Genomic DNA, 27,984 nt, shown 5'->3' on the forward strand with positions numbered 1-27,984 from the left:
ATATGCTACATCTTTTTGACGTTGCTGGGGCCCAGTACTGACTTGGACTAATCTGAACCAGTTCCAGCAGGGAGGAGTCAAGAAATGTGAGGTTTGAGGAACTTGTCCCACCAGACCCTGACACTGAGTTGTGGATGGGGGCATGCAGTAGTAGTTCCTGAGAGTGTTAAGAGGCCTCCAGATACTGCCAGTGACATTGAGGAGTCATTGGGCCTGGCTCAGCCTAAAGGCCGTACCTGAACTCTTTGGAGGAGAAAGGAGGCAAATGACAGAGATGTAGGAGAGTCTGTCTGGGTTTGTCCATCTAGGCTCCTCCCTGCCCAGGCCAGATCATCTGGGTCCTCACCCCAGGACACCGCCATGTAAGAAAGTGCTCACCCTCTTAGGATTCCTGTCTCTGGAAGGGACTGGTCCCAGAGCTGAGGTGGGGGAGGAGGGTGATGAGCATGGATGAACCCCATTGCACAGTGTGTGTCCTTTGTCTCCACTTGGCCTTTGACCATAGCAATGACCATTAAGGAAAACAGGCCCTGCCACACTACCCCTCACTGGACAGATGTCAAGAGCTTGTGTTCCCCATCAGACCCTCCGAAGTCTCCCAGATAGACTCAGACCAACCGCATAGCCTTGTGTTGCTCTTGGCCACGCCCTCTCCAGGGTCTGCTGCTTCTGCCGCCCCTCCAGCTTGGTCCTACAAAAATGAGCATGTGAGACAGCGGCCCTTGCCCCTTGGTGGGAGAATGCTTACCTAGCATGCACAAGGCCCCGGATTCAGTCTCCACACCTGCTTAAAACCAGGAATAGTGGCACATGCCTGTAATTCCAGCATTTAAGATCAGAAAATTAAAGTTAACCATGGTCACCTAGCAAGTTGGAAGTTTGATGCCAACCTGAGCTACATGAAAATCTGGATTTGGTTTTGTTTGGTTTGGTTTGGTTTTGAGGAAAAAGAAAAAAGAAAACCTCACACCAGACCTGAGCTGGCTCCAGTGCCTAGACGCTGACTTTAGGAAGGTCACAAAATACTTGGTGTGAGCTGCAGTTCAAGGACTGACTTGTCAGGCAGGCTATCCTGAGCCACATCTGCCTCTGAAGCCACGTTGCAAGCCTCAGGGGAAGATGAAACTCTAACCAAAGCCCCTGGTCTCTGATCCTATGAGCCATCACTGGTTCAGACTGTGTTTAGGAACTAAGGTTCATCACAGATGGGGTCAAGCAAGGCTCTGAGGCAAGGAGAAGGGACGCAGTGCACCTGAGCCATGCCAGTCTTAGGATGAGTCACCAATGGGTTGTCACTCATTCACACACACACACACACACACACACACACAAAGGTCTGTGGAGCCTGGGGATGACTGGACTCCTGGGGCTGGGTTTGGTGACTAAAAGCCTCTCTTTCCATGTTTGGATCTCAGATTCCTATCAGACAGGAGCAAATCTTACCCAACCCAGTCTCAGACGTCGGAGCCCCTGCAGTGGGGCTCCCCCCTCCACTTCCTGTTTACAGCAGCCTTTAGTTCATCCTTTTACCCCAAAGCCATTACCGTCACCATGGCAACCAGTCTCTCTCTCTCTCTCTCTCTCTCTCTCTCTCTCTCTCTCTCTCTCTCTCTCTCTCCCTCCTCCCCCACCCCTGCCCTGTGTGTGTGTGTTCCAACAGGTTGGCAAAACATGACACAAGAGTATACTATGGGCACATCAACTCCAGACTCTGGGAGAGGAATTGGCTATCCCACTCCAACCCCTATCCCCTATAGCAGGACAGTGTGGGGCACAGAGTCCAGGACCCTTCCCTTGCTCATCTGATATCCTGGTCCTGACAGTGGGTTCAACTTTTATCCCTTTTGCCTGGCCGGACTGTGCCAAGCCAGAGGTTGACTGAGAACGGAGCATTCTGCAGGACAATATTCTGTTCTGTTGCCTGTCTTCAGTGATGGATGGAGGAACTGACAGAGATGTGAATTGGGATACAGACAAGTGACCTCACCTGTATGTCCCCTGGAATGAAGGACTATGGCCTGACTGTTGTCCCTCAGATGTTTCCTCTCCAATTCCCCGTAATGAGGAACAAAGGCCCCTGCCCGGCACTCTGGAAAGTCTGTCACCTCAGCAGAGATGGCATTTGCTACAGTCTGAAGTGGAGAATTTTCAGGCCTGCTTTCCTGACCCTCACACTGGTTAGAGTCCTTCCCATAAGAATGAGACCTTTAAGCTGGTCAGTAGTCGGAAACTCTCTGAGTTCAAGGCCAGCCTGGTCTACAGAGTGAATTTCAGGACAGCCAGGGCTACACAGAGAAACAAAAAAATCAAACCAAAGAAACAAAAGAATGAGACTTTTGGTATAAACTCCAAAGTGGAACTACCTAGAAGCAACATGGCCACCAGTGGTTTCCCATCGAAGTTTGTGTTGGTCTTCAGGGGCCTACTGAGCCCTGGAACAGCCAAGAACAACTCCCAGTGGGTGCTGAGAACCCACACAAGAAACCCTGTCAGGTATTTCCTCTGCCCCAGCTTCAGAGCTCGCACTTTTGGGAACTGGACAGGCAACTCATTTAACAAGGCTCCAGGTGACCTCAAGTGGTGGAGGGGGCCTTAGGAGAAGTGGGCTGGGAACAGCAGGATCCAGCTACTGTGGCTTAATCCCGGTCTTCTGCACACATTCACAGATAGCAGTGACATCATGAGATGTCCCAGGTTAATACCAGAGCTGACTTTCCGGGAAGAGAGCAGCTCCGGGCAGTACTGAGCAGCAGAGCTTTTGTGAGAGGGTTGACTTTAGATATAGCTGTACAGCACTTCAAGAAACACCAGGCACTTCGTGTTTCCTTTGGGCGACTGTTTCTTTTGGGCGACTGTAGCTTCCCTGCGGCCCTGGGAAGGAGACCCCGTGACAGCCTCCTCCCTCAGGGCAGGAGAAGGGAGGAGGAGGGGGGGACAGCTAACACAACCCGTCCCTGCACCCACCTGTAGGTTACTGAGCCCTGTGCCCAGAGCAGGGTCTCTCTGGCCAGTACCGTGCTGGTAGAGACCCACTGCCGACCCCAAACGCGCAGGGTAGGGGTGGGCAGGGCTGGAACCTCTGACCAGCAAACCAGGCCAGGCCCCGCCTCCGCCCGCCCGCGCCCCCCGCCCGCGGCGCCCGCTCTGCAGTGCTCAGTCTCCAGCGCGCGCGGCTGCTAGCGGTCGCTGTGCCTCGGTGTCCCCAGCTAGTGCGACAGCAACGCCAGCGCCAGCAGGGACCCCCCCGACCCTGTGGCCCCCGAAGCCCTGTCCACGGTGAGTGCTGTAACTCCTGCCCAATGTCGTCAGACTGCCGTCGAGGCTTAACCTGCTTTTTATCACAGACAGACGGACGGACGGACGGACGGACACGACCGCCCCCTCGGGCTTAGCCCCACCCCCACCCCTGGCTTCTGCACTACGCTCCGGGTGGAGCACGGGAATTGCTGGCGTCAGAGGCAATGGGAAACTGAGGTCCTGGGGAAACTGAGGCCGCGCGTGCTCAGAGAGAGAGGGGCGGTGTCGCACGGCCGGCGTCCTAGGCTCTGAGCTAAGTAGAGGGCTCCGGGAGGTCCACACTGCAGAACTCCCTGGGAGGGTTGAAGGATGAGACCTCCAGAGCCAGAGAGTGCACACCTTCAACCTCGGTTCCCACGGCCGGTCGCCGCTGCTGAGCCACCTGACTGTAACCCCTCTTCCCAATAGAGGCCCCTGACTGAAGCGGAGCTGGGGACCTCGGAGACGCCCTACGGGGCTTCTCTGAACAGGTTGAATCCCCTCAAGGCCCCAGCGCCCGTGTCCCTACCACTCTCCGACTCCCCTCATGAGACCTTTGCCCTCAGTAACCCAAAATCCCTGCCAGGGTAAGCCTTTTTCCTCCCTAGCTACCCAGGAATTCGGGCCCCACCATTTGCCTGGGGTCTGACTGTGTGTGTGTGTGTGTGTGTGTGTGTGTGTGTGTGCGCGCGCGTGTGTGTCTGTGTGTGTGTGTTTGTGAGAGAGAGAGAGAGAGAGGCAGAGACAGAGAGACAGAATCAGAGAGAGACAGACATAGAAACAGAAAGAAAGCAAGAGAAATATTATACCAGAGCTGCTCCCAAACTCCCTTCAGACCTCCTGCCTTCAAGGAGAAGAAGGTAACCTCAATAGAACAGGGGAGGGTAACCACAGCCTCCCCGCCCCTATCATCAAAAACAGCCGATCAAAAACAGCACCTAACTCAACAGAGACAGGTAAGTAGCAGGTAAGACGCCAGGGTAGAGTGAACCAGTCTCCATCTGTGGGCCTGGAGAGCATCCATCTACAGAGAGTGGAGTGCACATCTCCCCCCACACACTCCCTCCTGTGACTCAGGGAGGGATGAGCTTGCAAACAGAACAGAATGTGTAACAGGTAGACCACCTGAGGACTGGAGGCTGAGCTACTGAGGCCGCTGTGGAGACCTCCCTCCCACACACCCTCCCTCCTGTCCCCGTTCCCATAGGCACTATCCCACTCAGCACCCTTGTGTTTGCTGTGGACTGGAAGCCCAGAGAGACCCCTCCAGCCCTTTGCCCTTAAATTCTCAGCCTCACTGCCCCACAAGACCTTTAAAGGGCTGTCTGGTAGGTGACAGCTTGGTGAGAGTCCTAGGTTAAACCCTGCCTCTGTACAGCTTGCCTCATCTTGGACTGAGTGAGAATGAGGTGATCCTAGCTTTGGACAGGCTCCCGTTCATATGGCAAGAGCTTCCTGGCGGATACTTCCTCTGCTTAGTGGGCAGCTGGGAGCTGTGACTCTGACCCTACTGAGTGACTGAGCAGGCCTGTGGGCACATCTGGCTGCACTATCTGAGCCTAGGAGGGACACTGAAATACAACACAGCATCTGAGCTGTGCCTACCAGAGAGACTGGGGTGCAAAGTGGGCTCTTGGGGGTATCTTTGCCCATAGCTCACTGCTATCCTCTACAGGCTGAGGTTTCCAGAAATCCGCAGGCAGTAGTCAAGCGCGTACAGGCTTTCGAAGGCAGAGGTGAACGATGGGGTTCACCTGGCTGGCCCCAGTCAGAGGCCTTTTTGACCGACATCTCTTGGGGTCTAAGCTGTTGGGTCAGAGAAACTAACAGCTGCTGAAGCAGCCCAGGGTTTCCAAGGGGACCAGAGCTGTTTCTGAGCACCCAGATGAGCCATCTCTCACAGAGACTGGCTCTGATATCCTGCTGTTAGCCTCATCCTAGCAACGGATTCAGGGTGGGGGGTAGAGCTGAACCCAAGCGCAGGGCACCCCAGGAAAATATAATAATGTTTGCACAGCAGAGCCTTAAATCTCAGGATACCACCTGCCGGTGGTGACCCTGGGCATGCTCCCAAGCCCACACCTGGCTCCTTGTTTGAGGCAGGGCAGTGGGGTGCACGCCTTAGCTCCAGCGCTGTCAGGTTACTTTGCTTCTGCGTCACATTTTTCTCTAGGACTGCAAGCCCCCATGGCCCCGTCACACAGAGATGCGGCTGGTGGTTGCCTTGGCAACAGCTCAAGAAGCGGCTGCTTTCCTGGCTTGGGGCACAGGGGGAGCGCAAGGGGGAGCAGCTCTCCTTTTAGTTGGGGGGAGCTGGGCTTGTGACACCTGGGACCTCAGGACAGGCTGGCTATGTGTGGCAAAAGCTTACTGGGTCCCCACATTTGAAAGGAGGTTTGTGGGGCTTCTCCTCAGCGTGCAGAGCCACCTGGCCTCCATCACCTCTGCAGCTGTGGGGGCTCATCAGATAGGAACTTGCCGGAGCAAAGGGGTCAAGATGCAGCACAGCGGAGGACTGCTGAGCCAGTGGGGATAGTGGAAATGGAGGGAGGGTGAAGGAAGGGCTTCTTGCCACAGACAGGCTCCCTAGCAGAAAGAAGCTGCATCCTCTGACGTCCGGAGACCCTGGGCCAGGAGCAGAACCTGCCTCGGAATCCATTTCCTGTCTTACGCAATGGAAATGACAGTCTCCCCTTACAACTGGGTAGATGGGTACCAATGTCCTGTAGTGGATGGCAGGCACGGGTCTCTTATTAATGAGCCAGCAAGACAGGGAGCCCAAGGAGTAGGTGCTCTGTGGTGTGGGATTGTTTTCCTCAGTAAAGAGAGGACCTACCTGGGGTAGTGTGGGGAAGGCCCAGACCCAGCAGTGGTTGTGTGACCAGGGTGGGGGGTGGCAGGGTGGTGTTTTAGAAACAGGGCACTCAATAGATCATGGTATCTTAGACACTGTACCAGTCTTAAACTTGGGGTCTGCAGGGTAAAACTGAGCGGATGGTGATGTGGAGGTGGACGCCGCAGCTCTTCCTCCTCCATGTAGGTAGGGTCTGGGAACTCATCAAACATAAGAGAAGCAAGGATTCTCAGGTGATCCTAGGCCTGCCGCTCCAAATGGAGGGGTGCCCTTCCGGTATTCAGTCTTAGAACTGCCACTGTGGTCCCTTGGAGTGCCAGCTACCTACCAGGGTTATAGACAGATAAGTTCAGACCCATACCTTCCCATCGGCAAACCTCAACTTCAGGATAGAATGGCTGAGGGGGGGCCACAGGGTCAGCCTGGGCTTAGACGCCATTTGCAGTTGCAAGACCACTCTCCTAGAGATGAAAACCAGGCTGCTCTGGCAGGCTGCAGCAGAATGGCTTGGTTGCCACAGCAACAGGCGGGCAGCTGATTTGATGTGCTAGGTGACAAGGAGCTTAGGATACAGCTGAGCACTTCCAGCCTTCCCCAGATGAGACGCACGGATCTCATTCTCTTTTCCTTTCTACTGATTGCGGGGTGCAAACTCTACTCTGGGGGGTACTGGCCCCTCGTGTTTTATTGGATGTATGTAAGGACCCCAGAGTAGCTCCCTCATGGGCATCTTGGCCTCAGTGACAGCTGCCAACCCTACCCTGGGCTTATGGATGTAAGGGCCAAGCCATAGACAAGTGCTCTACCTTGCTTTTTGGCCTCCTGCAGAGAAGGCCTGGGTGGGGAGACAGGAAACAGCCATATTCTGTCATAGTTTTTTGGGTGATCGGGGCACAATACAGGTACCAGCCTTGGATGTGGGAGCAGAACATATCTGTCTCTACTGAGATCCCAGAAGTACTTTGACATTTCTCCTTCCACCCCTGAGGGTGTCTGCCACTGTCTCCCACTCTACAAACGGCTATTAGGTCACTTATCCAGTGTGGCAGCAGAGTTCACAAAGCCCCCCTTCAGGGACCTAGCAGAATGCAGGATGGTAGCAGGCCCCTGAGCCTTGATCTACCCTCTGTTAGCCTGTGCTGTGATAGAACAGTTGATCAACTAATGTACTCGCTACAGGTGGCTGCCATGTCAACCTTGCTGGACATCAAGAGCAGTGTGCTCAGACAGGTGCAGGTGTGCCCGTCCTTCCGCCGCAAGACAGAGCAGGAACCTGAGATCACAAACTCACAGGAGCCCCCCACAGGGGCCTGGTGGGTACCTAGGGCCAACCCTGCAGGGGATGTAGACCTTGCCTCCCTTCCCTAGCTGGCCTGTACACTTGCTGTCCACTGCCAATTCAGTTGGGTGGGAAGGGATCTGAACTCAAGGCCAAGATCATGAGGGTTTTCCCCTTGATCCACTCTCTCCGTGGAATGGTGTTCTGAGCCAAGCTTTCTTCCAGGAAACCTGGGGATGGTGTGGAGTTCTTTGCCCACATGCGCCTCATCCTGAAAAAGGGGGATGGCAGACAGGGCCTGCCATGTCCTGAGGTAAGGAATCCATTTGGGAAGGGCCTAGAGAGCTACTCGGCACAGGGTACTGTCCTAGCTCCATCTGACTGCCCACTGAAACCTCTAACTCTCATCTCCCTGGAGCACATTTGTCCAGCCAGCCAGAGGGCCTCAGGGGCAGCTGCAGACTAAGGGGCCTCACCTGCCGTCGGAGATCTTCACCTGCTACCCTAACCCTCACAGGTTCTTCTTCGAAGTGGTTCCCCAGCCCCTGCTGAGCCTGTGGATCCCAATCGTGGCCTGAGAACCCTGACCCAAGAGGAGGTAATGGGAGCAGGGCGGGGGTGTGTCTAAGCCCAGGGAGTGACTGTAACTCCTTTTTCTAGGACAGGTGTGTAGTGTGGTTGGGAGAGCAGAATCAGAGGTACAGAGGCTGGACATCCAGTCCACAGTGGGAAGAGCTACCTGGGGCTGAGGACTGGATGTACACAAGGGCAGAGCAGGAGCTGAGAAGCTCTGCTCGGGCTGGGAACTCACGGCCTGTTTTCTGAAGGTGGACATGCTCTATGAGGAGGCTTTATACACAGTCCTCCACCGGGCTGGCACCATGGGTCCTGACCAGGTAGATGACGAGGAGGTCTTGCTAAGCTACCTTCAGCAGGTGAGTAGGGCCCCACTCTGGGGAGGATTGAGGTGTGGTATGTGTGCACAGGTGTGCAAGCACACACACATGCACTGTTGCAGCATCACCTGATTGACACACTGAGTCACAGAATGCACACACCACTGTACACTGGTGAATATACACAGTGGACTGAGACCTGGCTAGCCATGTAGACACGTGCAGAGGATGTAAGACGGATAACTCAGAGATGATTAGGAAGAGCAGCCTGGTTGGTGCTCAGAGAATCGGGGTGTACTCAGAGGGCATGTTTCCCTCTCACTGGCTTGTACTCTGAATTATCTTGTCTCTGCCTCATTTGTTTGTGCCATGCCCTCACCGGCTCATGCCTCTGGGTGCTCAGACAGTGGCCTTCCTGGTGTTAGGGCAGAGGGATCATTCACTCCTATGTGCATTCCTTGAGACTCTCAGGACAGCACAGCCTCTCTGCAGGCTCCTGTCTACCTGCCCACTACCCACAGGTTTTTGGCACCAGTTCTGAGGAACACATGGAGGCCATCATGCGTGTGAAGAAGGCCAAGGTGAGGCTATGCCCACCCAAGCAGGTGCTAGCTGACTGGCAACAGTACTGGTGTGGCAGGGAGGGCTGCCAGGGTGGCTGGGAAAGTGGGAAGCTGTTTAGCCCTGTGAAACCCCCAGTACCCTTCTGTTGACAGGCCCCCACATATGCCCTGAAAGTCTCTGTCATGCGTGCCAAGAACCTTCTGGCTAAAGACCCCAATGGTGAGTGGGTTTCCGACAGACCCTTGCAGTGCCTGGCAGCTGTCCCTGGAAGCTGTGGAGAGTGCAGAACATGAGGGGGGGTGACTAAGGGCTGAGGCACCTGCTCCATTTCAGGCTTCAGTGACCCATACTGTATGCTGGGCATCCTGCCGGCCTCAAGTGCCCCCCAGGAGTCGAGTGGGCAGAAGGAGCAGCGTTTTGGCTTCCGAAAGGGCAGCAAGCGTAGCAGCCCACTGCCTGCCAAGTGTATCCAGGTCACGGAAGTCAAAAACAGCACCCTGAATCCTGTCTGGAAAGAGCACTTCCTGTTGTAAGGCTCCTACCCTGCTGATAGCCATATACCTCAAATGATAGACACTCATTAAGGGTTGCTTGGGGGGGGGGCTGGAGAGATTGCTCAATGGTTAGTTAAGACCACTGACTACCCTTCCAGAAGTCCTGAGTTCAAATCCCAGCACCCACATGGTGGCTTACAACCATCTGTAATGAGATCTGATGCCCTCTTCTGGTGTCTCTGAAGACAGCTGCAGTGTACTTATATATAATAAATAAATAATTTTTTAAAAAAAGAGTTGCTCCAGGCAACTTTTAAGAGGGACTGGTAACATACCCACTTTCCAAAGGAATAAACTGAGGCCCACTGATGATGTTGTATTGGTATGACCACATAGCTGGTAGCAGGTAGAAGTTAGGATGTGAGCCCAGCAGTCTGTGTGGAGAAGCTGAACTTACGGCTACTACGTGTTGCTCCTGGACATCGCCCTACCTCAATGCTGGGCAGATATAGCCTGGGAGTTTCATAGACATTTCTGTCTTCTCTGCAGTGAAATTGACGATGTCAACACAGACCAGCTGCACCTGGACATATGGTAGAGGACCCCGAGCTCTGGAGGGTGGTGGCGCCTCTAGTTTGAGAAGCAGTTGGGGAAGGGGTACTCAGAGCTGGGCTGGGAACTACAGCTGAAACATCCTCCATCTCCAGGGACCACGATGATGATGTATCCCTGGCAGAAGCATGCAGGAAGCTAAATGAAGTTATTGGCCTGAAGGGCATGACCAGGTATGGGGTAGGGGAGGGGGGACGTAATAACCCTAGACCTGTGCATGCAGCTTAGCTGCAGGGACCCATAGCTTCCCAGGACCACCAGAGTGGCACTGCCTTACTATCCACCCTGTTGTGCCCAGATACTTCAAACAGATTGTCAAGTCGGCCCGTGCAAATGGGACAGCAGGACCCACTGAGGACCACACTGATGACTTCCTGGGGTGCCTCAACATCCCTATCCGGGTGTGTGAGGAGGCATGATGGGACAGAGACATGGGATGTGGATGGGTACCTCAGGATGCTTGGTGGGTGCGTGGGAGGTGCCTCAGGGCTCGTGGGCATCTCTGGATAGCGTCCTATGATTCCTATAGCACATTCTACTCTCGTCACTGGAGGAGGTGGGCTATGCAGCATTCTGAGGTCCCAGAGGGTCATTAGTCCTGTTTTATCTTTACTGGGATTTGAAAGCTCTCTACTGCTGAGCCATACTCCAGCCATATGTGACTGTGTGGAAAGGAGAGGGGCAGAGTGTCTGGGCATTACACCTTCCCACCCTCATCCCTCTCAGGAGGTGCCTGTGGCAGGTGCTGACCGCTGGTTTAAGCTGGAACCACGATCCAGTGCCTCCCGTGTGCAGGGAGACTGCCACCTGGTCCTGAAGCTGATCACCACCCAGGTAGGAAGCTATAGGGAGCCAGATCTACACCCCTGCCTTCAAGGCTCAGGCAGAGCTGATGACAGACCTCGGGTTCTGCCTTGCAGAGGGACACTGTCATGAGTCAGCGTGGACGCTCGGGCTTCCTGTCCTACCTGTTGCTCCTCAGCCGTGTGCTGCGGTTTGAGCATCGAGTGGAAGAGGTAGTGGGTGTCCTTGGGCTGTTGAGTAGAGTAAGGGCCTAGAGCAGGGATGGAGGGGACTCTCTGGCCTCTGCCCACCCTTGGATACCTTCTTCAGCCCAATTCCAGCAGTTGGCGTGGCGAGCTTAGCGGGCCTGGGACCACAGTCCTCTGTCTGCATGGAGCCCAAAGCAATCTGTCCCCTTTGCAGCTGGCGGTGCTGTGAGTAGACAGGGTGGCCATTGTGGGTAGAGCCTCCTGAGAAGTGGGTGGAGCGTGAGAAATGGCAGTGCTTCAGGGTGGGCCTGTTAAGCAAGAGCAGACCACAAGCTTGGGTTCCTACAGGCACTGGCAAGTCAGTAGCCGTCACCATCAGACACGGACCCTGGACTATGGGTATCTGCTGGGGCTGCTGGAAGACGTGCAGGCCCACTGGGAGGAGGCCGCTTCACTGCCCCAGGAGCAGGTAGGCATGAACATTGCTACCGAACTGTGTACTGTTGAAAAAGAGCTCACTTGGAGCCAAGGGGAAGAGACCTGCCCTCATAGGGGCTGAAAACACAAAACATTTTGAAGGAAAGAGCGCCGTGCAGTAAGGAAGCAATTGTTGTAACCGAGTAACTTTGGACAATGTCACTAAGCTCAGACTGGGCTGAGGGCGATGCCTCTGAAGTGGCCAAGTATCTGGCAAGTGGGCACCGGCAGTATGGAGTAGAGGGGAAAGGAGCTAAGGCACCGTGGCTCACAGGTGCAGCGAGATGGGAGCTGGAGGAAGATGGAATGGTGTTAAGAAGGCACTGGGGTAGCTACACGAAGCAGCGCAGTGGGTTTTCAGTATCTATGAGCAAAGCCACCTGGATCTTGACCCTGTAGGAGGAGAGCCTGGCTGACAGCTTTTCTGCCTTCTCGGAGTTCGGGCTGAGGCTGCTGCGCCAGCTCCGAGATTACTTCCCCGCCACCAACAGCACGGCTGTGTATCGCCTGGAGCTGCTGCTGAAGTGGGTGTCGTGGAGCAGGGCCAGGGGCCTGATGGGCTGGGGCTTGGGGCTGGCCGGTCTCCTCAGTTAGCTGTCCTCCCCAGGTGCCTGGAGAAGCTACAGCTCTTCCAGCCGGCCTTTGAGATCTGCCCCTTTGAGACAGAGCTCAGCATGGACATTGCTGCTGCCCTGAAGGTATGTCTGGGTCCATCTTGGCCTCCTTCCCTTGGACCCTGACGGCCCTTGCTGTCCAGAGCCCCTTAGCCTGACTCTTCCCTTCAATCACTCTGTTGCCTTTACTGCTCTACAGCGGGGCAACCGTGAGTGGTATGACCAGCTCCTGAACACCAAGAGTCCCCGAGAGCAGGTGTGTGGCTGGACGGCCTGGATGGGAGGGCGCCACGGGGCACTTGCGGGCCGTGTGGGTCACTCCGGGTCTGGCTTCCTTGCAGCCAGGACCGCAGCGCCTCGCAGGGCTTGTTGAGCTTGCGGACATCATCTACGAGGACTTGCAGTCGTGCTACGGGGTCTACGCCAGCCTCTTCCACGGGTAGGCTCTTCCCCTGGATGACAGTAGAAGGCCAGAATGGGCTTTGCTGGGTTGGTAGGACTGGCTAGTGGGGAACAGGAAGCTGAGGCGTGTCTTTTGCAGTATCCTTAAGGTGGACTTCTTCACCCTTACCTTCCGGCAGCTGGAACGTCTGGTGAGGGGGGGAGTCCCTTACCCTGGGTGCCCGTGGGTACTGGAAACCGGGGAGAAGCCCCTGGTTAAGAGGGTGCCTAGATTAACTTTGGCAGCGGCCTAATCCCACCATCTGAGGCAGGTGGCTGAGGAGGCATGGGTGCTGACAGAGGAGCTGAGCCCCAAGATGAACTTAGAGGTGGCCTCGGGGCTCTTTGAGCTCTACCTGACCCTGGCAGACACCCAGCGCTTCTGGAGCTGCATCCCTGGACGGTGAGTACCCCAAACTCAGACCTGTATCCCCTTAGCTCTGATGTGGAGACCTCTGGGTGGAGGTGTATGAGTCTTGATGGACTCTGAGTGAGTGTCCTCTGCAGGGAAAGCCGCTCCCTAGCTCTGGCTGGCATCCACACCCCATTCCTGCCAGCTGTGAAGCTCTGGCTGCAGGTGCTGCGGGACCAGGCCAAGTGGCGCCTTCAGGGAGCTGTGGATGTAGACACGGTGAGTGTGTGCCCAGATGCATGGTGCTGCCTCCTCTCGGTCCCCTGCAACACCAGCACCTTCTGCCTTTGCAGCTGGAGCCTGTGGATGCAGCTTCCAAACACAGTAGTTCTGCAGCTACCGCCAGCCTCTGCCTTAGTCACATTCAGGAGCTCTGGGTCCGCCTGGCTTGGCCTGACCCTTCCCAGGCCCAGGGGCTAGGCACTCAACTCAGCCAGGTACATGAGCTGGGGTTATGCGGGGAGTAGAGCAGGAAATGGGGTAGGGGCAGGGTCTCAAGCTCCCAGCCCATCTCCTGCCCCAGGACATGTGTGAGGCCTCCCTCTTCTACACGGAACTGCTGAGGAAGAAGGTGGACACCCAGCCAGGGGCTGCTGGTGAAGCAGTGAGTGAGCAGGTGAGAGGCTGGGTGTCAGGTGAAGCTAGCAGGTGGCTGGGCGCCCCTACCCTGAACCCCCTCCCCTGACAACTGCCCAGCTGCCCCTGGTCACACCTTTCCAGCTCTGTGTGGTGCTCAACAATGTGGAGTTGGTGCGCAGAGCTTCGGGGCAGGCACTAAGAGGACTGGCGTGGTCTGAAGGGGCCAGTGGGCTGGAGGGAGTGCTCCCCCGCCCTCTACTCAGCTGCATACAGGCCCTGGACGAAGACCTCCACCGGGAGGCCCACACTGTGACAGCACACCTGACTTCCAAGGTGGGAAGAGGGGTGGGGCCCGGGACTGTACCCATGTGAGGACTATTCTTGAGTCCCGCTCTTGTTCTGAGCACCACCCCTCTCTCAGATGGTGGCCGACATCAGGAAGTACGTACAGCACATCAGCCTGTCCCCTGACTCCATTCAGAACGATGAGGTAAGTACACGGGATGAGCAGGGAGTGCGGATGCAGGGGGCGGGCTGAAGGCCAGCCTGGCCAGCCCTGAGGACTCCCGCCTGCAGGCTGTAGCCCCACTCCTGAAGTACCTAGATGAGAAGCTGGCCTTGCTGAATGACGCACTGGTGAAGGAGAACCTGAACAGGTACCAGCTAGGCAGTGGGGTAGGTGGGGTGGTGCTGGCCCAGGGAGTCACCCAGGTACGATTCCTCCAGGGTGCTGGAGGCCCTCTGGGAGCTGCTGCTTCAGGCCATTCTACAGGCGCTGAGTGCAAACAGGGATGTCTCTGCTGATTTCTACGGGCGCTTCCATTTCACACTGGAGGTAAGGTCACAAGGAGTTCCCAGGTCCATCTCCCCAAAGTCCTCTCCCTGGTGTCCCCCCTGCCCCTCTCCCCCGCCCCCAGGACACTAAACCTCTGGGCAGGTACTCCGCAGCTGCGCAGGCAGCTCTTGTCCTTACAGCCCAGACACCCTAGGACCAGCTGTTCTCACAGCTGTCTGGCATTTCCCAGGCCTCCTGGGGGTGTCTAAGGCATTTCAAATTTGAGAAGTGGCTTTGCCTGGGCTTCCGAGACCCCATGCTCTCTGATCCCCAGGTCTTCAGCCCAGGCCAGCCCTCTGACAACTCTCTCTTCTTTACCCGGTGCAGGCCCTGGTCAGTTTCTTCCATGCGGAGGGACAGGGGCTGCCCCTGGAGAACCTGAGGGATGGAAGCTACAAGGTGAGCGAGCCTTCCGCAGGAACGAGTTTAGCTTGGTGCCCTGCCGTAGGCATCCCTGTGTTGGTGAAACCAGATGGCCACGAGGCAGTTCCGATGACTCTGTGGAGACACTCGGCTGTGATGCCTGAGACCAGAGTTACAAGTGCCAGCTTCCTTTGTAGAGGCTGGAGGAGGAACTCCGGCTACACAAATGCTCCACCCGGGAGTGCATCGAGCAGTTTTACCTGGACAAGCTCAAGCAGGTAGGTCTGTCATTGTCTACACAGGCCAGCTCTGAAGAGCCAGCTTCATTCGCTGGCTTTTTCCACTGGCCTTTCCCACAGAGGTCTCTGGAGCAGAACCGGTTTGGGCGCCTGACTGTCCGGTGTCATTATGAAGCAGCGGAGCAGCGGCTAGCTGTGGAGGTGCTGCATGCGGCGGACTTACTGCCTCTGGATGCCAACGGTGAGGCACAGCAGTGGCAGCTGGGGGGTGGATGGGGTGCTGGGGGCAGGGAGACATTTGGCTCCCAATCTATCCTCTAGGCCTAAGTGACCCGTTCGTGATTGTGGAGCTTGGTCCACCACACCTCTTCCCACTGGTCCGCAGCCAGAGGACCCAAGTCAAAGCTCGCACACTGCACCCCGTGTACGATGAACTCTTCCACTTGTGAGTGCCTGCCCGGCCTGCTGTGCCCGCTGCCTGGGCCCTATGGCCACAGCAGGCTCCTGACTGTCCTGTCCACAGCTCTGTGCCTGCTGAGGCATGCCGCCGCCGCGGGGCCTGCGTGCTGTTTACGGTTATGGACCACGACTGGCTGTCCACCAATGACTTTGCTGGGGAAGCAGCCCTTGGTCTGGGTGGCATCAGTGGCATCGCAAGGCCGCATGTGGGAGGGGGCATGAGGCCAGGTCAGCCTATCACACTCCACCTGCGCAGGCCCAGAGCTCAGGGTGAGTGGGAATCCAAGGGTTGAGGGCTCTGGGCCTGGCCTAAACTGGCCTCTCGTGCCCAACTGCACGTCCACCCACAGTGAGGTCTGCACTGCGGATGCTAGAAGGCCGCACCAGCAGAGAAGCACAGGAGTTTGTCAAGAAACTCAAGGAGCTGGAGAAGTGCATGGAGGCGGACCTCTGAGCACCTTGATGGTCATAGTCCCACCCTCCCCATCTCCCTGGGACCCACTTTGTGCAGCAAGGGCTTCTGGGGGCCCCTCCCTCACCATGTGACCTGCCTGCTCTGGTTGGACCCTGTGGCTTCTGTCTGCCCTGGCTGTGTCTTTTGGTGTGTGCTGTGAACCCTTTGTGCCCCAGCATGCCCCACCCAGAATATGGGCAGCCAGCTCCGTGGGATTGGCCAGCATCCACCCTGGACAGAGCAGGATGGATGGGACCTGACCCTAGTGGACGTCCCCACCCCACCCCAGAGCAGTGGTCATATGCTCTCAGGACTCTGCCCCCTAGAGGCCACTGGGTCGTACCTGGGGGAAACATTTATGGTCATAACTAGGGAGTAGAAGCCACTACTACAAGGGTGGAGGCCAACTTTGCTGTTCACACCCTTGTAGCCATCATTCGGCTTGATGAGAAATAATCTGTGCCCCATGACAGCAGTGTCATCGGGGAAGCCTCTCCTAGAGAAGGCCCTGCCCGCAGAGGGTGAGGGCAGAGTCCCCACTGCTTGCAGCTTCTCTCTCCTGGACCTGGACACTCCCCACAGCAGGTGAGCAAGAGGCCAGTTGAGGATTACTTGTGCTCTGGTCCCGGCCTGGCTCCTGGTCCCAGGAGAGTTTCTCCCACAGTCACCGTTAGGAACAGGAATTGCCCACAGGTGGAGGCCAGGCTGAAGGGCTCGATGGCTAGCTGCTCAGACATCCCTTGACGCATCTTTATGTGCCCATACCAGACTTACCTCATAGGCCAGATCTGCCCAGGTAGACTTCCCCAGCGCTTAGCCACGTACAAAGCGACAGACCCATAGCGGAGGGTCTCCTCCTTGGTTTTATTGAGAGCACTAAGGCAGGACACTAAACAAGGTTGTCCCAGCAGGCCCGTCCATCCCCAGGTCCTACTGCCACTTCTGAATAATGCACACCAGCTTCAATAATATGTTTGTGACCTTCAGTCTCTCTGTCGTTTCTTGATCCCTTTCCAAATTTCAGTGGAGTCTCTGGCTTGAGCCTCTTGTTCTGGGGTCTCCTCAGCTCCTGAGTAGCTGCCGTCTCCTCCATTAGCACCAGGTCCTGGTTCCTCACACTCATCACAGTCCTCCTCAGAATCTTCACTGTGCTCCTCAGACCCATCAGTGTCATCCATGTCCTCAGGCAGCCTGGGAGTGAGATGGACCACAGTACAGCCACAGGCCTGAGCAGGGTGACCGTCCCTGTTAGGCTCGCTAGAGAAGCCCTCAAGCAGAGGCGGCTCTGAGCCCAACCCCCTTCAGCAAGCAGCTGCTTTACACTTTGTAATCACCACCAGGCCTTGTTCAAAAGGCCACACCCGCAAGGCAGGAGGAACCGGGTCACGGTTTCAGAAGCACCTGGGGGCTCACAGGACCTACCGGGTGCTGGCCACAGGCCGGTTGAGGTTCACAAACTCCCGCCCTGAGTCCACGTCAAAGGGATCTGAACACAGAAAGAGAGGAAAGCTGGGCGTGGTGGCGCACGCCTTTAATCCCAGCACTCGGGAGGCAGAGGCAGGCGGATTTCTGAGTTTGAGGTCAGCCTGGTCTACAAAGTGAGTTCCAGGGCTACACAGGACAGCCAGGGCTACACAGAAAAACCCTGTCTCCAAAAAAAAAAAAAAAAAAAAAAGAAAGAAAGAAAGAAAGAAAGAGGAAGAGAGGAAGGGGACTTCTAAGTGATTTCAGGACAGAGCCAAACTAGTGGCTCTAGGCTCCTAAGGCCCTGGAGGGGCTTGATTGCTTCTCTGGGGCTCCCAGCCAACACTAGGACTCACCGATGTCCTCCTCAGGCATGTCCCTGGTGCTAGCCAAGTACCCCTGTTCAGCCTGCAGCACCTCCTCCGGGCCACGGCAGGCTGCGTACTTATCCAGGAGCTCCCGGTTCAGGTCCAGGAAGCCTTTGCCCCACTTAAACTTCCGAAGCAAAATGACAGCAAGGTCTGAAAAGCCTAGTGGAATAAAAACCAAAAATATGCCTGGGACACCTATAGAGAGTACAGCTGCATGACCTTGCCTGCTATCCCAGGAAGCTGTCACCTCCTCTACAGTTCCCAAGGTTCCCCTCATTTGCTGAGAAACAGTCCTACTATCCTAGTCTCTGTGGGTAGCCATTGGGCCCATACACCATCCAGGGAAGGCAGTTGTCCATTTTGCCTCTACCTCTGCTTCATTAGGTCAAGACTGTATATGGGCACTGAGACTGAAGACAAAGGCTGTTTTCTAATGGCTCCCAATATATTCTCCTCACATCCCACCCCCTTGCTCAGACTCTGCCAGAAGAAACCCCAGTCTCCAGGTGAGGGAGAAGGAGGGGGCAGGCAGTCAGCCCCCAGACTGCCATTGCCACGCTTCTGTCAGACCCAAAACTCACCTACGATGCAGAAGGCAGCAGCGAAAGCTTCCACACAGGAAAGCTTGCAGGGCCGGCCATAGTTTACAGGGTTGGCAGCTACGAGGTAAGGCAGGAGCCGCAAGTGGCTCCCTCGCATCTTCTGAAAGGGTGTGTCGTCCAGTTTGGCCCAGGAGCAGTCTATGACCGCGACCCCTGACTGTGCCACCAGCTGTCTGTCAGAGAGTGTAGGGTAGGTTCTAGGGCCCCAAATAAGGCACATCCTTGGAGACTGGCTCCACTACAGATGAGATATCACTCTGCTCTTTCGAAGCTATGGTTTACTGCAATGGTACAAAGAACCCTTCCTAGCAAGCCTTCAGGAAGCAGTTGAGGGTAGCTGGACAGTGTTTACTTTACACAACAAATGTTTCCCCTAGGCTTTCTACACTATAGCCTTGCTCTATGAAAAGGGTCAAATTAAATACAACTCTGCCCATATGAAAGACGTGGACAAGAAAATGATACTCCCGATACAGGGAGGTTTAACAAAGACAAGATGATGGGGAGGGCATTCCAACCCGTCTCCGACCCCTCCCTGATCCCCAGGCCTCTGGGTGTCTACCTGTCTGCCGGAGACACGTACTCAGTGCCTACTGGACTGAGCACCAGACCGCCAAATCTTTGGCTCAGGCGCAGGCAGCGTACCAGACCCAGACGGGCCAGTTTGCGGCCCGTGCAGCGCTTGGGGTCGCAGTGGCCAAGCTCCCACATAGCCAAGGCACAAGGCAGCGCCGCAGGGCCCGGGCCGCCCTGGTCCTCGGCCTCCTCGGACTGCACGGATGCTACAAGAAGAGAGAGAAGGCCGGGTCCTCAGCACCTGCTCCCAGGCCCGACCCGCTGCTCCGTCTGCTCCAAACTCACCACGCAGCGCAGCGCCCACCTCTTCAGCGAAAGCATCCAGAGAGCGGCCGGAGGGTCGCCGAACACGACCGCTCTCTTTCCTGGATCCGCGAGCAACTTTCTTGCGGCCCATAGTGTTAGATGAAATCCGAGATGAAATCCTCAGCTCCAGGGTTTGTTTGAGAGCGTGTGCGCGTGCGCGCTCGCACAGCTTCCGGTTTTGAGTGGCGTCAGTTCCGGCTGTCACTCACGTGACCGTGCGACCCTAGGAGCCATGGCGGGGCGGCTGGCGGGCTTCCTGATGTTGCTGGGGCTCGCGTCGCAGGGTCAGTGGCTCCGCGCGCATAGCCCCCCGCGCGCCAGCGTCGCCCGCGCCTCCGCTCCCTGCTCACGTCTCTCTCCGCTCCGCAGGGCCCGCGCCGGCATGTGCCGGGAAGATGAAGGTGGTGGAGGAGCCTAACACATTCGGGTGAGCGGATCACGGTCCTGCGGCTTGGGGACCGAGCGTGGCTGGCTCTTCTGACCTTCTCTGTTCCATAGGCTGAATAACCCGTTCTTGCCCCAGGCAAGCCGCCTTCAGCCCAAGAGAGAGCCTTCAGCTGTATCCGGTGAGCGCGGGAGGGTACGGAGCTGGCCGAGGTGCTGACTGAGGGGGCCGAAAAAAGCTCTCGGTTAGGGAGGGAAGGGTGCCTTGGATGAAGGACTCATACTCGCTGAAGGGTTACGAATTCGTTTGTCAAACTTGAGTGTTTTAAATGCTCTGGAGTATATACTGGAACTGCAATCCCCTCTCGCTCCCAGGGTTGGCGATCACCTAGAGCTAAGCAAGCCCTAAGCAAGCTCAAGGCTTGGGTCACATCCCTAACTTTTGTGGTTTTTATTTTATTTTCTTATTTTCGAGACAGGGTTTCTCTGTATAGCCCTGGCTGTCCTGGAACTCACTTTGTAGACCAGGCTGTCTTCAAACTTAGGAATCCGCCTGCCTCTGCCTTCCGAGTGCTGGGATTAAAGGCGTACACCACCACGCCCTCTTTCAAAGTCTTTTATAGTAAACTCAAGCTGGCCTCTAACTCGTGGTATTAAAGCCTCTACTTTCCACAGGTGCTTTGACCGATTAGAAGCTCTAGGGATGTTGGGTATGAAGACTCAACAACACTCCAGGTGTATCTAGCCCTTTCTAGCTCTTAGGGAGTGTAGAGGGCACCAGCAGGATCAAAATTCTTTGCACAAGAAATTTGGGACTAAGATCCTAGGAGGACTGAAAGACAAGCTGTTGGAGGTGGCTCAGGGCTGGCCAGCATAAAAGAACGTTGGCAACCCAGACACTATTGCATATGCCAGAAAGATCTTGCTGAAGGGACCCTGTTATTAGCTGTCTCGTATGAGGCTATGCCAGTGCCTGGCAAATACAGAAGTGGATGTTCACAGTCATCTATAAGATGGAACACAGGGCCCCCCAATGGAGAAGCTAGAGAAAGCACCCAAGGAGCTGAAGGGGTCTGCAACCCTATAGGTGGAACAACAATATGAACTAACCAGTACCCTAGCTGCATATGTAGCAGAAGATGGCCTAGCTGGCCATCACTGGGAAGAGAGGCCCCTTGGTATTGCAAACGTTTTATGCCCCCCAGTACAGGGGAATGCCAGGGCCAAGAAGCAGGAGTGAGTAGGGGAGCAGGGTGGAGGAAGGGTATAGGGAACTTTCGGGATAGCATTTGAAATGTATATAAAGAAAATATCTAATAAAAATAAATAAATAAATAAAAAGAAAAGTAGACGCATGATAAAGATTCAAAAAAAAAAAAAGTGACTAGCTGCACTCTGGGGATTTGGTGACCCACTATCTTAGGCATGCTGGGCAAGCTGGTTTGTAGATTTGATCCCGTGAAGAAGAGGTAGCTCAGGGTTGCAGAGTACTTACCAGTCTCCTCTAGTAGTCAACTGTTCCCATCTTCTCTCAACTGTTCCCATCTTCTCTCCTTTTCATTAGGTGACACTGTTTTAAGTCCTGCTACCGTTACATTGTGAGGTTGTGTGTGTGTATTTGTGTATAATCGTAAGACTTCCCACAGTCCTTCCAAACTAGCATGTAGCTCCTTGGTTGGCCAGGAGGAGCCAGATGTTGCTAAGAACCCAGTATGGCAGATGTTTATTTTTATTCATTTAATAGCAATATTAGAAAAAGAGTAGAGACAGTATGCATAGACTGTCACAAGACCGTAATCCCAGCACTTGAGAGGAGGATCATTAGTTCAAGCCCAGGCCTGACCTACACAGTAAGTTCCAGGACAGTCTTGGCAGGAGAGAGGATGGGGAGAAAGGGAGGGTGGTGAGAGAAACCTACTTGGTTGAAGGGCTACTCAGCCTAGGAGATGGGCTGCCTAACCTCACAGGTGTGCTCATTCACAGCTGCCTGCTGCTTCCTCGAAGCCACTCTTGGCAAACTCGTGTTTTGGAGGAACTTGTCAGTTTCAACTACATCCATCCGTTCATAGTTACCAATCATCCTTTTTATTTTTGTGATGTTGGTAGCAAATACCCCAACTTTTATTTCTAGTTTTACTTACTTAAATTTTTGCTTTTCCTAGTCAGTTTGGCTACAGCTTTATTTTTACAGGCTCAGTTTATTTTTACTTAAGCTTTTATTTTACTGGGTGTTTTGCTTGTTTGCTGTCTGTGTACCATACTGTGTGAAGTACCTGTGCCAGAAGGCACTGGGTTTTCTAGAACTGGGGTTACAGATGATTGTGAGCCATCGTGTATGTACATGCTAGGAACCGAACCTGGATCCTTCACAAAGGCAACACGTGCTCATGACCACCCAACCGTCTCTTCACCCCCTCCTTTTCTCTTTCTGTGTGTAATGTGTTTGTGTGTGCCTGTGTGGAGGTCAGAGGTCAAGCTTGGGTGTCTTCTACTGCTTCCGAACACCTACTGAGAGTCAGGATCTCTCACTGAATCTAAAGCTCAAGGATTCAGCTAGGCTGGTTGTCCAGCAAGTCGCAGAGAGGCCGCCCATCTCTGCCCATCCAGCACTGACATTGCTGGCATCCAGCTTTTTATGTGGGTGTTGAGGACCCAAACTCAGTTCCTCATGCTTGCACAACACACACTTCTCTGAATACGCCATCTCCCCACACTGGCACCAGCACACCAGTGCATCCTGCTCCAGTCTCCTCAGTGCTGAAGGCATGAGACCATCACACCCAGCTTCCAGGTGTCAGTATTGCTATCTTTTCAGAGAACCAATTTTTAAAAAAGATTTAAGTACACACTGTAGCTGCCTTCAGACACATCAGAAGAGGGCATCAGAGCCCATTACAGATGGTTGTGAGCCACCATGTGGTTGCTGGGAATTGAACTCAGAACCTCTGGAGGAGCAGTCAGTGCTCTTAACTGCTGAGCCATCTCTCCAGACCCCAATTTTTGTTCTTATTTTTCTCATACAGCTCCAGGTCAGTAGAACTTCAGAATATATGCTCGAGGTCCTAGGTTGAGTCCCTGGCACACCTCAAAAAGGCAGGTATTTTCCTAAGCAACAGAACCTGCAGGAGAATCAATAGAGCTGTCCTATCAGGAACACCAAGGGAAGTCACTCAGCCCGAATTGAGAGGACATCACAACAGGAAGGTAGTAAAGACAGGAATGACGCTATCTATATATAAAGTAGCTAGAGACAGCCATGAGAAAGACTGGCTTTGGTTATCAAGATCACAATAAAAAAGATGAGAGCATCAGAACTGCCTGTACATCTGAGTACAGTTTAGCATGGGATCAGAGACCTGAATCACAAAGCTGGGCCTGTGTGGTAAAGCAGGTCCTTTCTATGTAAGGTTGCAGTTTAGATTTTTAACTTTTTTATTCTTTGAGACAGGGATTCTCTGTGTAACAGTGGGTGTCCTGGAACTCACTTTTGTAAACCAGGCTGGCCTTGACCTCACAAAGATCTGCCAGCCTCTGCCTCCTGAGTGCTGGGATGAAAGGTCCACATCCTGTTCATTCATCTTTAATTTTTGAGACAGGGTCTCATTCTGTAGCCCTGGGTGGCCTGGAACTTGCTGTGTAGATCAGGATAGCCTCACACGCAGAGATCCACTTGCCACTCGCTAGCAAGTGCTGGGATTAAGGATGCATGCTACAAAATCCCACACCAACTTGAAATTCTAAATCCCTGTGGTTGTCACATTAAATTTAAAAAATTTAACTGAAAACTCTCAGCTGGTTGTGTGGTTCATGAGTGCGTACACACACACACACACACACACACACACACACGGGCAGCCTAGACAGATACTGAGTGCCTCCTCCACAGGAACAAGCATGAGAATCCTGCCCCAGACAACCAGTTCTGTGGTCTGGAGATGAGTTTGTCAGTCCCTAGGAGTTAGGTCAGCCTGCCTCTGCATTCCCAATCATTTAGCAAAGGAGCTTGGGGCTTTCTGGCCTTGATGGTTAGTGCCCTCCTGCCTACCTTAGCTTCCAGCTGTAGGGGTAGCAGAGTTTATACCGATGCTGAACTGCTGCTGTGTTCTTCCCCAGGGCCCCTGCATCTCTTCAGACTTGCTGGCAAGTGCTTTAGCCTAGTGGAGTCCACGTGAGTGCCAGGCTGGTGGGTGGAGTGGGTGGAGTCTGCAGAGCTCCTGATGTGCCTGTGCTCCCAGGTACAAGTACGAATTCTGCCCTTTCCACAACGTCACCCAGCACGAGCAGACCTTCCGCTGGAATGCCTACAGTGGGATCCTTGGGTAAGCTGGGCTAGGGCAGTGGTGGTGGGCCTGCTCCCTAGGCCCCCACATCAGTGCTTTGCTGCCCCCTTTCCCCAGCATCTGGCACGAGTGGGAAATCATCAACAATACCTTCAAGGGCATGTGGATGACTGATGGGGACTCCTGCCACTCCCGGAGCCGGCAGAGCAAGGTGAGGCCCACAGCGAAAGTAGGTGGTAGAGAGCAACCCCCTGCCCCCACCAGCCACTCAGGCTCTCTTCTCAGGTGGAGCTCACCTGTGGAAAGATCAACCGACTGGCCCACGTGTCTGAGCCAAGCACCTGTGTCTATGCATTGACATTCGAGACCCCTCTTGTTTGCCATCCCCACTCTTTGTTAGGTAGGCCTCTGGGTTAGGGGTGGGCCCAGGGAAGGGGAGGGGAGGTAGGAGACTGCAATGTCTGGTTCCTGCTGTCTGTAGTGTATCCAACTCTGTCAGAGGCCCTGCAGCAGCGCTGGGACCAGGTGGAACAGGACCTGGCAGACGAACTGATCACACCGCAGGTGGGTGCACACTCAGGGGTGTCCCCTTGCCTATGCTATCAGGTACTCCTCCTACCTCTTCCATCTTCAGGGCTATGAGAAGTTGCTAAGGGTACTTTTTGAGGATGCTGGCTACTTAAAGGTCCCAGGAGAAACTCATCCCACCCAGCTGGCAGGAGGTTCCAAGGGCCTGGGGCTTGAGACTCTGGACAGTTGTAGAAAGGTAAGAGTCTGGGGACAGAGGGAGGGTTACAGGGGTCCCTAGTTCTGATAGCATCCTCCAGGGTTTGACCAGGCTGGCCATCTTGTCTAGGCACATGCAGAGCTGTCACAGGAGGTACAAAGACTGACGAGTCTGCTGCAACAGCATGGAATCCCCCACACTCAGCCCACAGGTCAGTCTGCCTGCCCTGGTCAGCTGCCAGCCACACCGGGGCCTGCAGCACTGGGGCAGATCCTTATTGCTACTCATTCTGGCAGAAACCCCCCACTCTCAGCACCTGGGTCAGCAGCTCCCCATAGGTGCAATCGCAGAGCAGCTGCGGAGTGACCCAGGACTACGTGGGAACATCCTGTGATCCAGGTGGCCATGAAGAATAGAAATATCCTGAGCTTCGAGTGTCCTTTCACAGAGAGACCAGGTATGGTCTCAGCAGAGTGCACAAAACTGGTGTGGTGTAGACACGGCTTCTTTTGGCATATTCTAGATCAGACAGTGTCACTGATAAACAAGAGGGACCTGCTGGCCAGCCTTTGTTGTGCCCAAAGATCCAGACAAAATAAAGATTCAAAGTTTTAATTAATTCCATACTGATAAAAAATAACTCCATGACTTCTGTAAACCATTGCATAAATGCTATTGTAAAAAAATTTAAACAAATGTTAACAACTTTAACAATTCACTAAAGTAAATGGTTATGTATTATAAATATGACCATCTGGGTTAAGAAGATTCCATTCACATAACATTCTCAACTAATTTCTGAGAACAAATGAACACAAAGGCTTCCATAAGTTAATCCACATGCGCATCCATACTGGGGGAAGGCCTGCCAACCAGGTATACAAGACTCTGACACTACCATATACTGTTACTATTCAACACTAGAGAGTTAGACAACAACAGGCATCAGGACAGTGGTGGGTCCCAGTTCCTAGACCCATGGCCCCACCTCCATTACCCACACACACGGGCCTTAAGGCCCTCTCTCCCCTTCTTAGCCCTTCCCACCCAGGGTAGATCCTAGAAGCCTCAGCTCCTAAGAGGTCTGGAATGGATGGGAAAAGTGGCCCCTTCTGGGACGTTCTTTGGTCCTCCCCTGCACACCTGGAATCAGGGCTCAGCCTGATTCCAGAAGAACAGATGCTCAGGAAAGCTCCCTGCATGGGATGGGACCCAGGGTCCACTACCGCCTGCCTCCCCAGCCATCACAACAGCCCCAGAACTGCCCAGCCCCAGCCTGGAATGTCAGCCCAGGAGGAGTTAACCAGAGTAGCTTACATACAATCTAAAGCTTAATGCTTGTAACTGTATACAACTTGAAATTGTCCAGATGAGCTATCAATCACAAACACTGTCCTGTTACCACAGAGACCAAAGGCCTGACATGGGAAACAGTTCATAAATATGAATAAAAATAAACAATCTTAAACCATGGTAACAGTAGCACAAAATACACATGATCTAGGTACTGAGCTAATAAATCATCATCACGATAATTAAAAACAAAAGTCACTGAAATCAGGCCAATGGTTACCTTATTAAGGAGTGGGCTAGCTGTGGAATGTTGAAGATCCATTTCCTTTAAAATGATAGGTCTTTTCTACCAGTTTGTCTTATATTAAAAAATGCTTTTAAATTTCCTACTATATTAAATACATTCTAATTTGGTCACTGATAAAAATGTTTTATATCTAGTCACTTTGCACTTAAAAAATGCTATTAAAAGTCTTTGGCAAAGCCATGGGGAAGGAGAACCACTTCGAGGCCTGGGCAGAACCTGTAGGCAGGATACCTACCCTGTCTAGGTCTGCCACCATGGGAGGGGTCACCTGGACAGATGTCTCCTCCCTAGATTTCCAGGAACAGTCCCAGTCTTTATGGTAGAGAGCTGAAGTCACCACCCTCGATACAGTCTCAGCAGAATCTGAGCCACAGACCAGAGGCCAAGCTGTGAGCAGCAGCCACGTTCACCTTGGAAGCTGATGGGTGAACTGCAGCAGAGCTGTGTTTGCTGGTCCTGTGATGAATTCTATTACTATCTGGCTGTGCAGCTCAGGTACCGATGTGTGCTGAGACTGTCCTGGACTCACTCGTGCCTCTGGGCCCCTCTGGATCAGCTGGAGGTGAGGGTGGTCACGGGTGCAGCAGACTGCAGTCTCAGGTTCACAGCCCCTTGTTCAGCACAAGCTGGGGTGCCCCAGGCGACTCAGAGGTTACAAAGCACCGTTGCCATTACAGACAAGACATCAGAGCACAGCTCCTTCCGAGTAGATCTTGGGCTCCTCTGAATGTCTGACTCTTTTGCTGTGTTTTTCATTAGCATGAAATTGTCTTTCAAGGGAGAAGAAAAAAACCAAATGAACCAATTCCTTCACTTCTCTTGCAAGGCACAGGCACTTGGAAGTGGCCACGGATCACATAAGTGCGTGACAGAGCTCTGGATATCACTCTATGATACTGGAATATAAAACTCCACACATATGTGCACCCGCACATGTTTAGGAAAATTAGTTCCTTCCATAAAATTAAGAACATCTAAATGTATATGTCTTTCAATAACCACTCTCTGCTTATAAATACTATTTGTTTGCACTTAATTTTAAAGTGTAAAAATTCTAGTGCTTCACTACTAGATAAATGTCCCTTTCCTAAAGAGTCTCAGAGTATGAAATCTACGTAGTTACCATTACTATGAGTCAAGCACAGACTGATAGGAAACTTCAAGTTCACAGTATACTTATAAAGCTTCATGTTATCGCATAGTAAAAAACATGGACCTAGAAAGCAGCTTATACAATTTATAATATCTAATTCCTCGGTTCACAAAGTGCTTTGACAAGGCCGGACCTCCCATTGGCCTGGCCACAGCAGCCTCAGGACTGGGGGCACCAAAAGCATGCCACCCGCCCAGGGGACAGGCAGTGGGTTTGGTGGTGCTTCAGAGGTTCTTCGATAATACCTTGACACCGATGGTGGGACATGGCGGGAAGAAAAAGTAATATGAAAGGCTGTTGGACAGTGGGTGTGAGCTCACATCCTGGCATGGGGTACCAGAGGCAAGTTTCGACACTGTAGTGACACGTGGCATGCCCAGGCCTTTATACTGCTCACCAGGGAAGGAATGGGTCTGGCTCTGGTCACCATGGTAGGGGCTGGCCCTTGCAGTAGGGGCACTCAGGGGTACTGGCCGCACATGGTTCGCATAAGACACGGTGCTGGCAGGGCCGCAGGACAGTGCCATGGGCCCGCTCCTGGCAGGCCACACACTGTTTGGCACGGAGCTGGAAGATCACCTGTGGGGAAGAGGTGGTTGGTGAGTGTGGGGAGCCAAGGCGGTCCTGAGTGAATGTGTAGAACAAGTGATGTCCTGAGTGGGTGTATGCAGCTGACAGCTG

The 27,984-nt window shown here is 53.9% G+C and overlaps 4 protein-coding genes across 15 annotated transcripts in view; 2 read left to right on the forward strand and 2 right to left on the reverse strand.

The window, feature by feature from the left end:
- Positions 1–3,172: 3,172 nt before the first annotated feature.
- On the forward strand, positions 3,173–16,826 carry Baiap3 (BAI1 associated protein 3). Its single transcript, XM_021149411.3, has 34 exons — positions 3,173–3,276; positions 7,310–7,443; positions 7,635–7,722; positions 7,927–8,007; positions 8,237–8,344; positions 8,827–8,886; positions 9,022–9,088; positions 9,203–9,398; positions 9,913–9,957; positions 10,071–10,148; positions 10,274–10,376; positions 10,702–10,809; positions 10,896–10,991; positions 11,089–11,192; positions 11,316–11,436; positions 11,844–11,968; positions 12,052–12,142; positions 12,258–12,314; positions 12,400–12,497; positions 12,600–12,651; positions 12,772–12,902; positions 13,007–13,130; positions 13,205–13,348; positions 13,435–13,527; positions 13,632–13,823; positions 13,912–13,980; positions 14,067–14,146; positions 14,217–14,325; positions 14,653–14,724; positions 14,886–14,966; positions 15,048–15,168; positions 15,249–15,372; positions 15,451–15,656; positions 15,737–16,826. Exons 2-34 carry the CDS (start codon positions 7,319–7,321, stop codon positions 15,838–15,840), a joined length of 3,453 nt encoding a protein of 1,150 aa, XP_021005070.1. The 5' UTR covers positions 3,173–3,276; positions 7,310–7,318; the 3' UTR covers positions 15,841–16,826.
- On the reverse strand, positions 16,686–19,335 carry Tsr3 (TSR3 ribosome maturation factor). Of its 2 annotated transcripts, none has more exons than XM_029470929.2 (6): positions 19,158–19,335; positions 18,840–19,059; positions 18,257–18,450; positions 17,661–17,834; positions 17,263–17,326; positions 16,686–17,031 (listed from the first exon to the last, which is right to left on the reverse strand). In XM_029470929.2, exons 2-6 carry the CDS (start codon positions 18,986–18,988, stop codon positions 16,824–16,826), a joined length of 789 nt encoding a protein of 262 aa, XP_029326789.1. In that variant the 5' UTR covers positions 18,989–19,059; positions 19,158–19,335; the 3' UTR covers positions 16,686–16,823. The 2 variants fall into 2 exon arrangements, with proteins under 2 accessions (XP_029326789.1, XP_021005072.1); XM_021149413.2 differs by having other exon boundaries at positions 19,139–19,333.
- Positions 19,334–25,169, forward strand: Gnptg (N-acetylglucosamine-1-phosphate transferase subunit gamma). Its single transcript, XM_021186060.3, has 11 exons — positions 19,334–19,443; positions 19,529–19,586; positions 19,658–19,725; positions 23,657–23,711; positions 23,779–23,862; positions 23,941–24,034; positions 24,109–24,223; positions 24,305–24,387; positions 24,458–24,589; positions 24,680–24,761; positions 24,847–25,169. Exons 1-11 carry the CDS (start codon positions 19,392–19,394, stop codon positions 24,942–24,944), a joined length of 921 nt encoding a protein of 306 aa, XP_021041719.1. The 5' UTR covers positions 19,334–19,391; the 3' UTR covers positions 24,945–25,169.
- The window catches only part of Unkl (unk like zinc finger), a 46,955-nt gene continuing 44,119 nt past the window's right edge, over positions 25,149–27,984 (reverse strand). For all 11 annotated transcript variants that reach the window (XM_029470925.2, XM_029470924.2, XM_021186054.3 and 8 more), the window contains one exon: positions 25,149–27,882. In XM_029470925.2, the coding sequence (XP_029326785.1) occupies positions 27,727–27,882 (156 nt within the window). In that variant the 3' untranslated portion in view covers positions 25,149–27,726. The remainder of the gene's footprint in view (positions 27,883–27,984) is intronic.

This window comes from Mus caroli, unplaced genomic scaffold (assembly GCF_978045245.1).
Source record: "Mus caroli unplaced genomic scaffold, Mus_caroli_1 scaffold_18, whole genome shotgun sequence".
Taxonomy (NCBI): Eukaryota; Metazoa; Chordata; class Mammalia; order Rodentia; family Muridae; genus Mus; species Mus caroli.

Coding starts and splice junctions, on each gene's coding strand:
- Baiap3 (XM_021149411.3), top strand. CDS start 7,319: ATGTCAACCTTGCTGGACATCAAGAGCAGTGTGCTCAGACAGGTGCAG. Junction 11,437..11,843: donor CTTCACTGCCCCAGGAGCAG/GTAGGCATGAAC, acceptor TTGACCCTGTAG/GAGGAGAGCCTGGCTGACAG. Junction 14,725..14,885: donor TGAGGGATGGAAGCTACAAG/GTGAGCGAGCCT, acceptor CTTCCTTTGTAG/AGGCTGGAGGAGGAACTCCG.
- Gnptg (XM_021186060.3), top strand. CDS start 19,392: ATGGCGGGGCGGCTGGCGGGCTTCCTGATGTTGCTGGGGCTCGCGTCG. Junction 23,863..23,940: donor GCCTACAGTGGGATCCTTGG/GTAAGCTGGGCT, acceptor CCCTTTCCCCAG/CATCTGGCACGAGTGGGAAA. Junction 24,388..24,457: donor ACGAACTGATCACACCGCAG/GTGGGTGCACAC, acceptor TTCCATCTTCAG/GGCTATGAGAAGTTGCTAAG.
- Tsr3 (XM_021149413.2), bottom strand. CDS start 19,250: ATGGGCCGCAAGAAAGTTGCTCGCGGATCCAGGAAAGAGAGCGGTCGT. Junction 18,451..18,839: donor TACGTGTCTCCGGCAGACAG/GTAGACACCCAG, acceptor ACTCTCTGACAG/ACAGCTGGTGGCACAGTCAG. Junction 17,327..17,660: donor CATGCCTGAGGAGGACATCG/GTGAGTCCTAGT, acceptor TTCTGTGTTCAG/ATCCCTTTGACGTGGACTCA.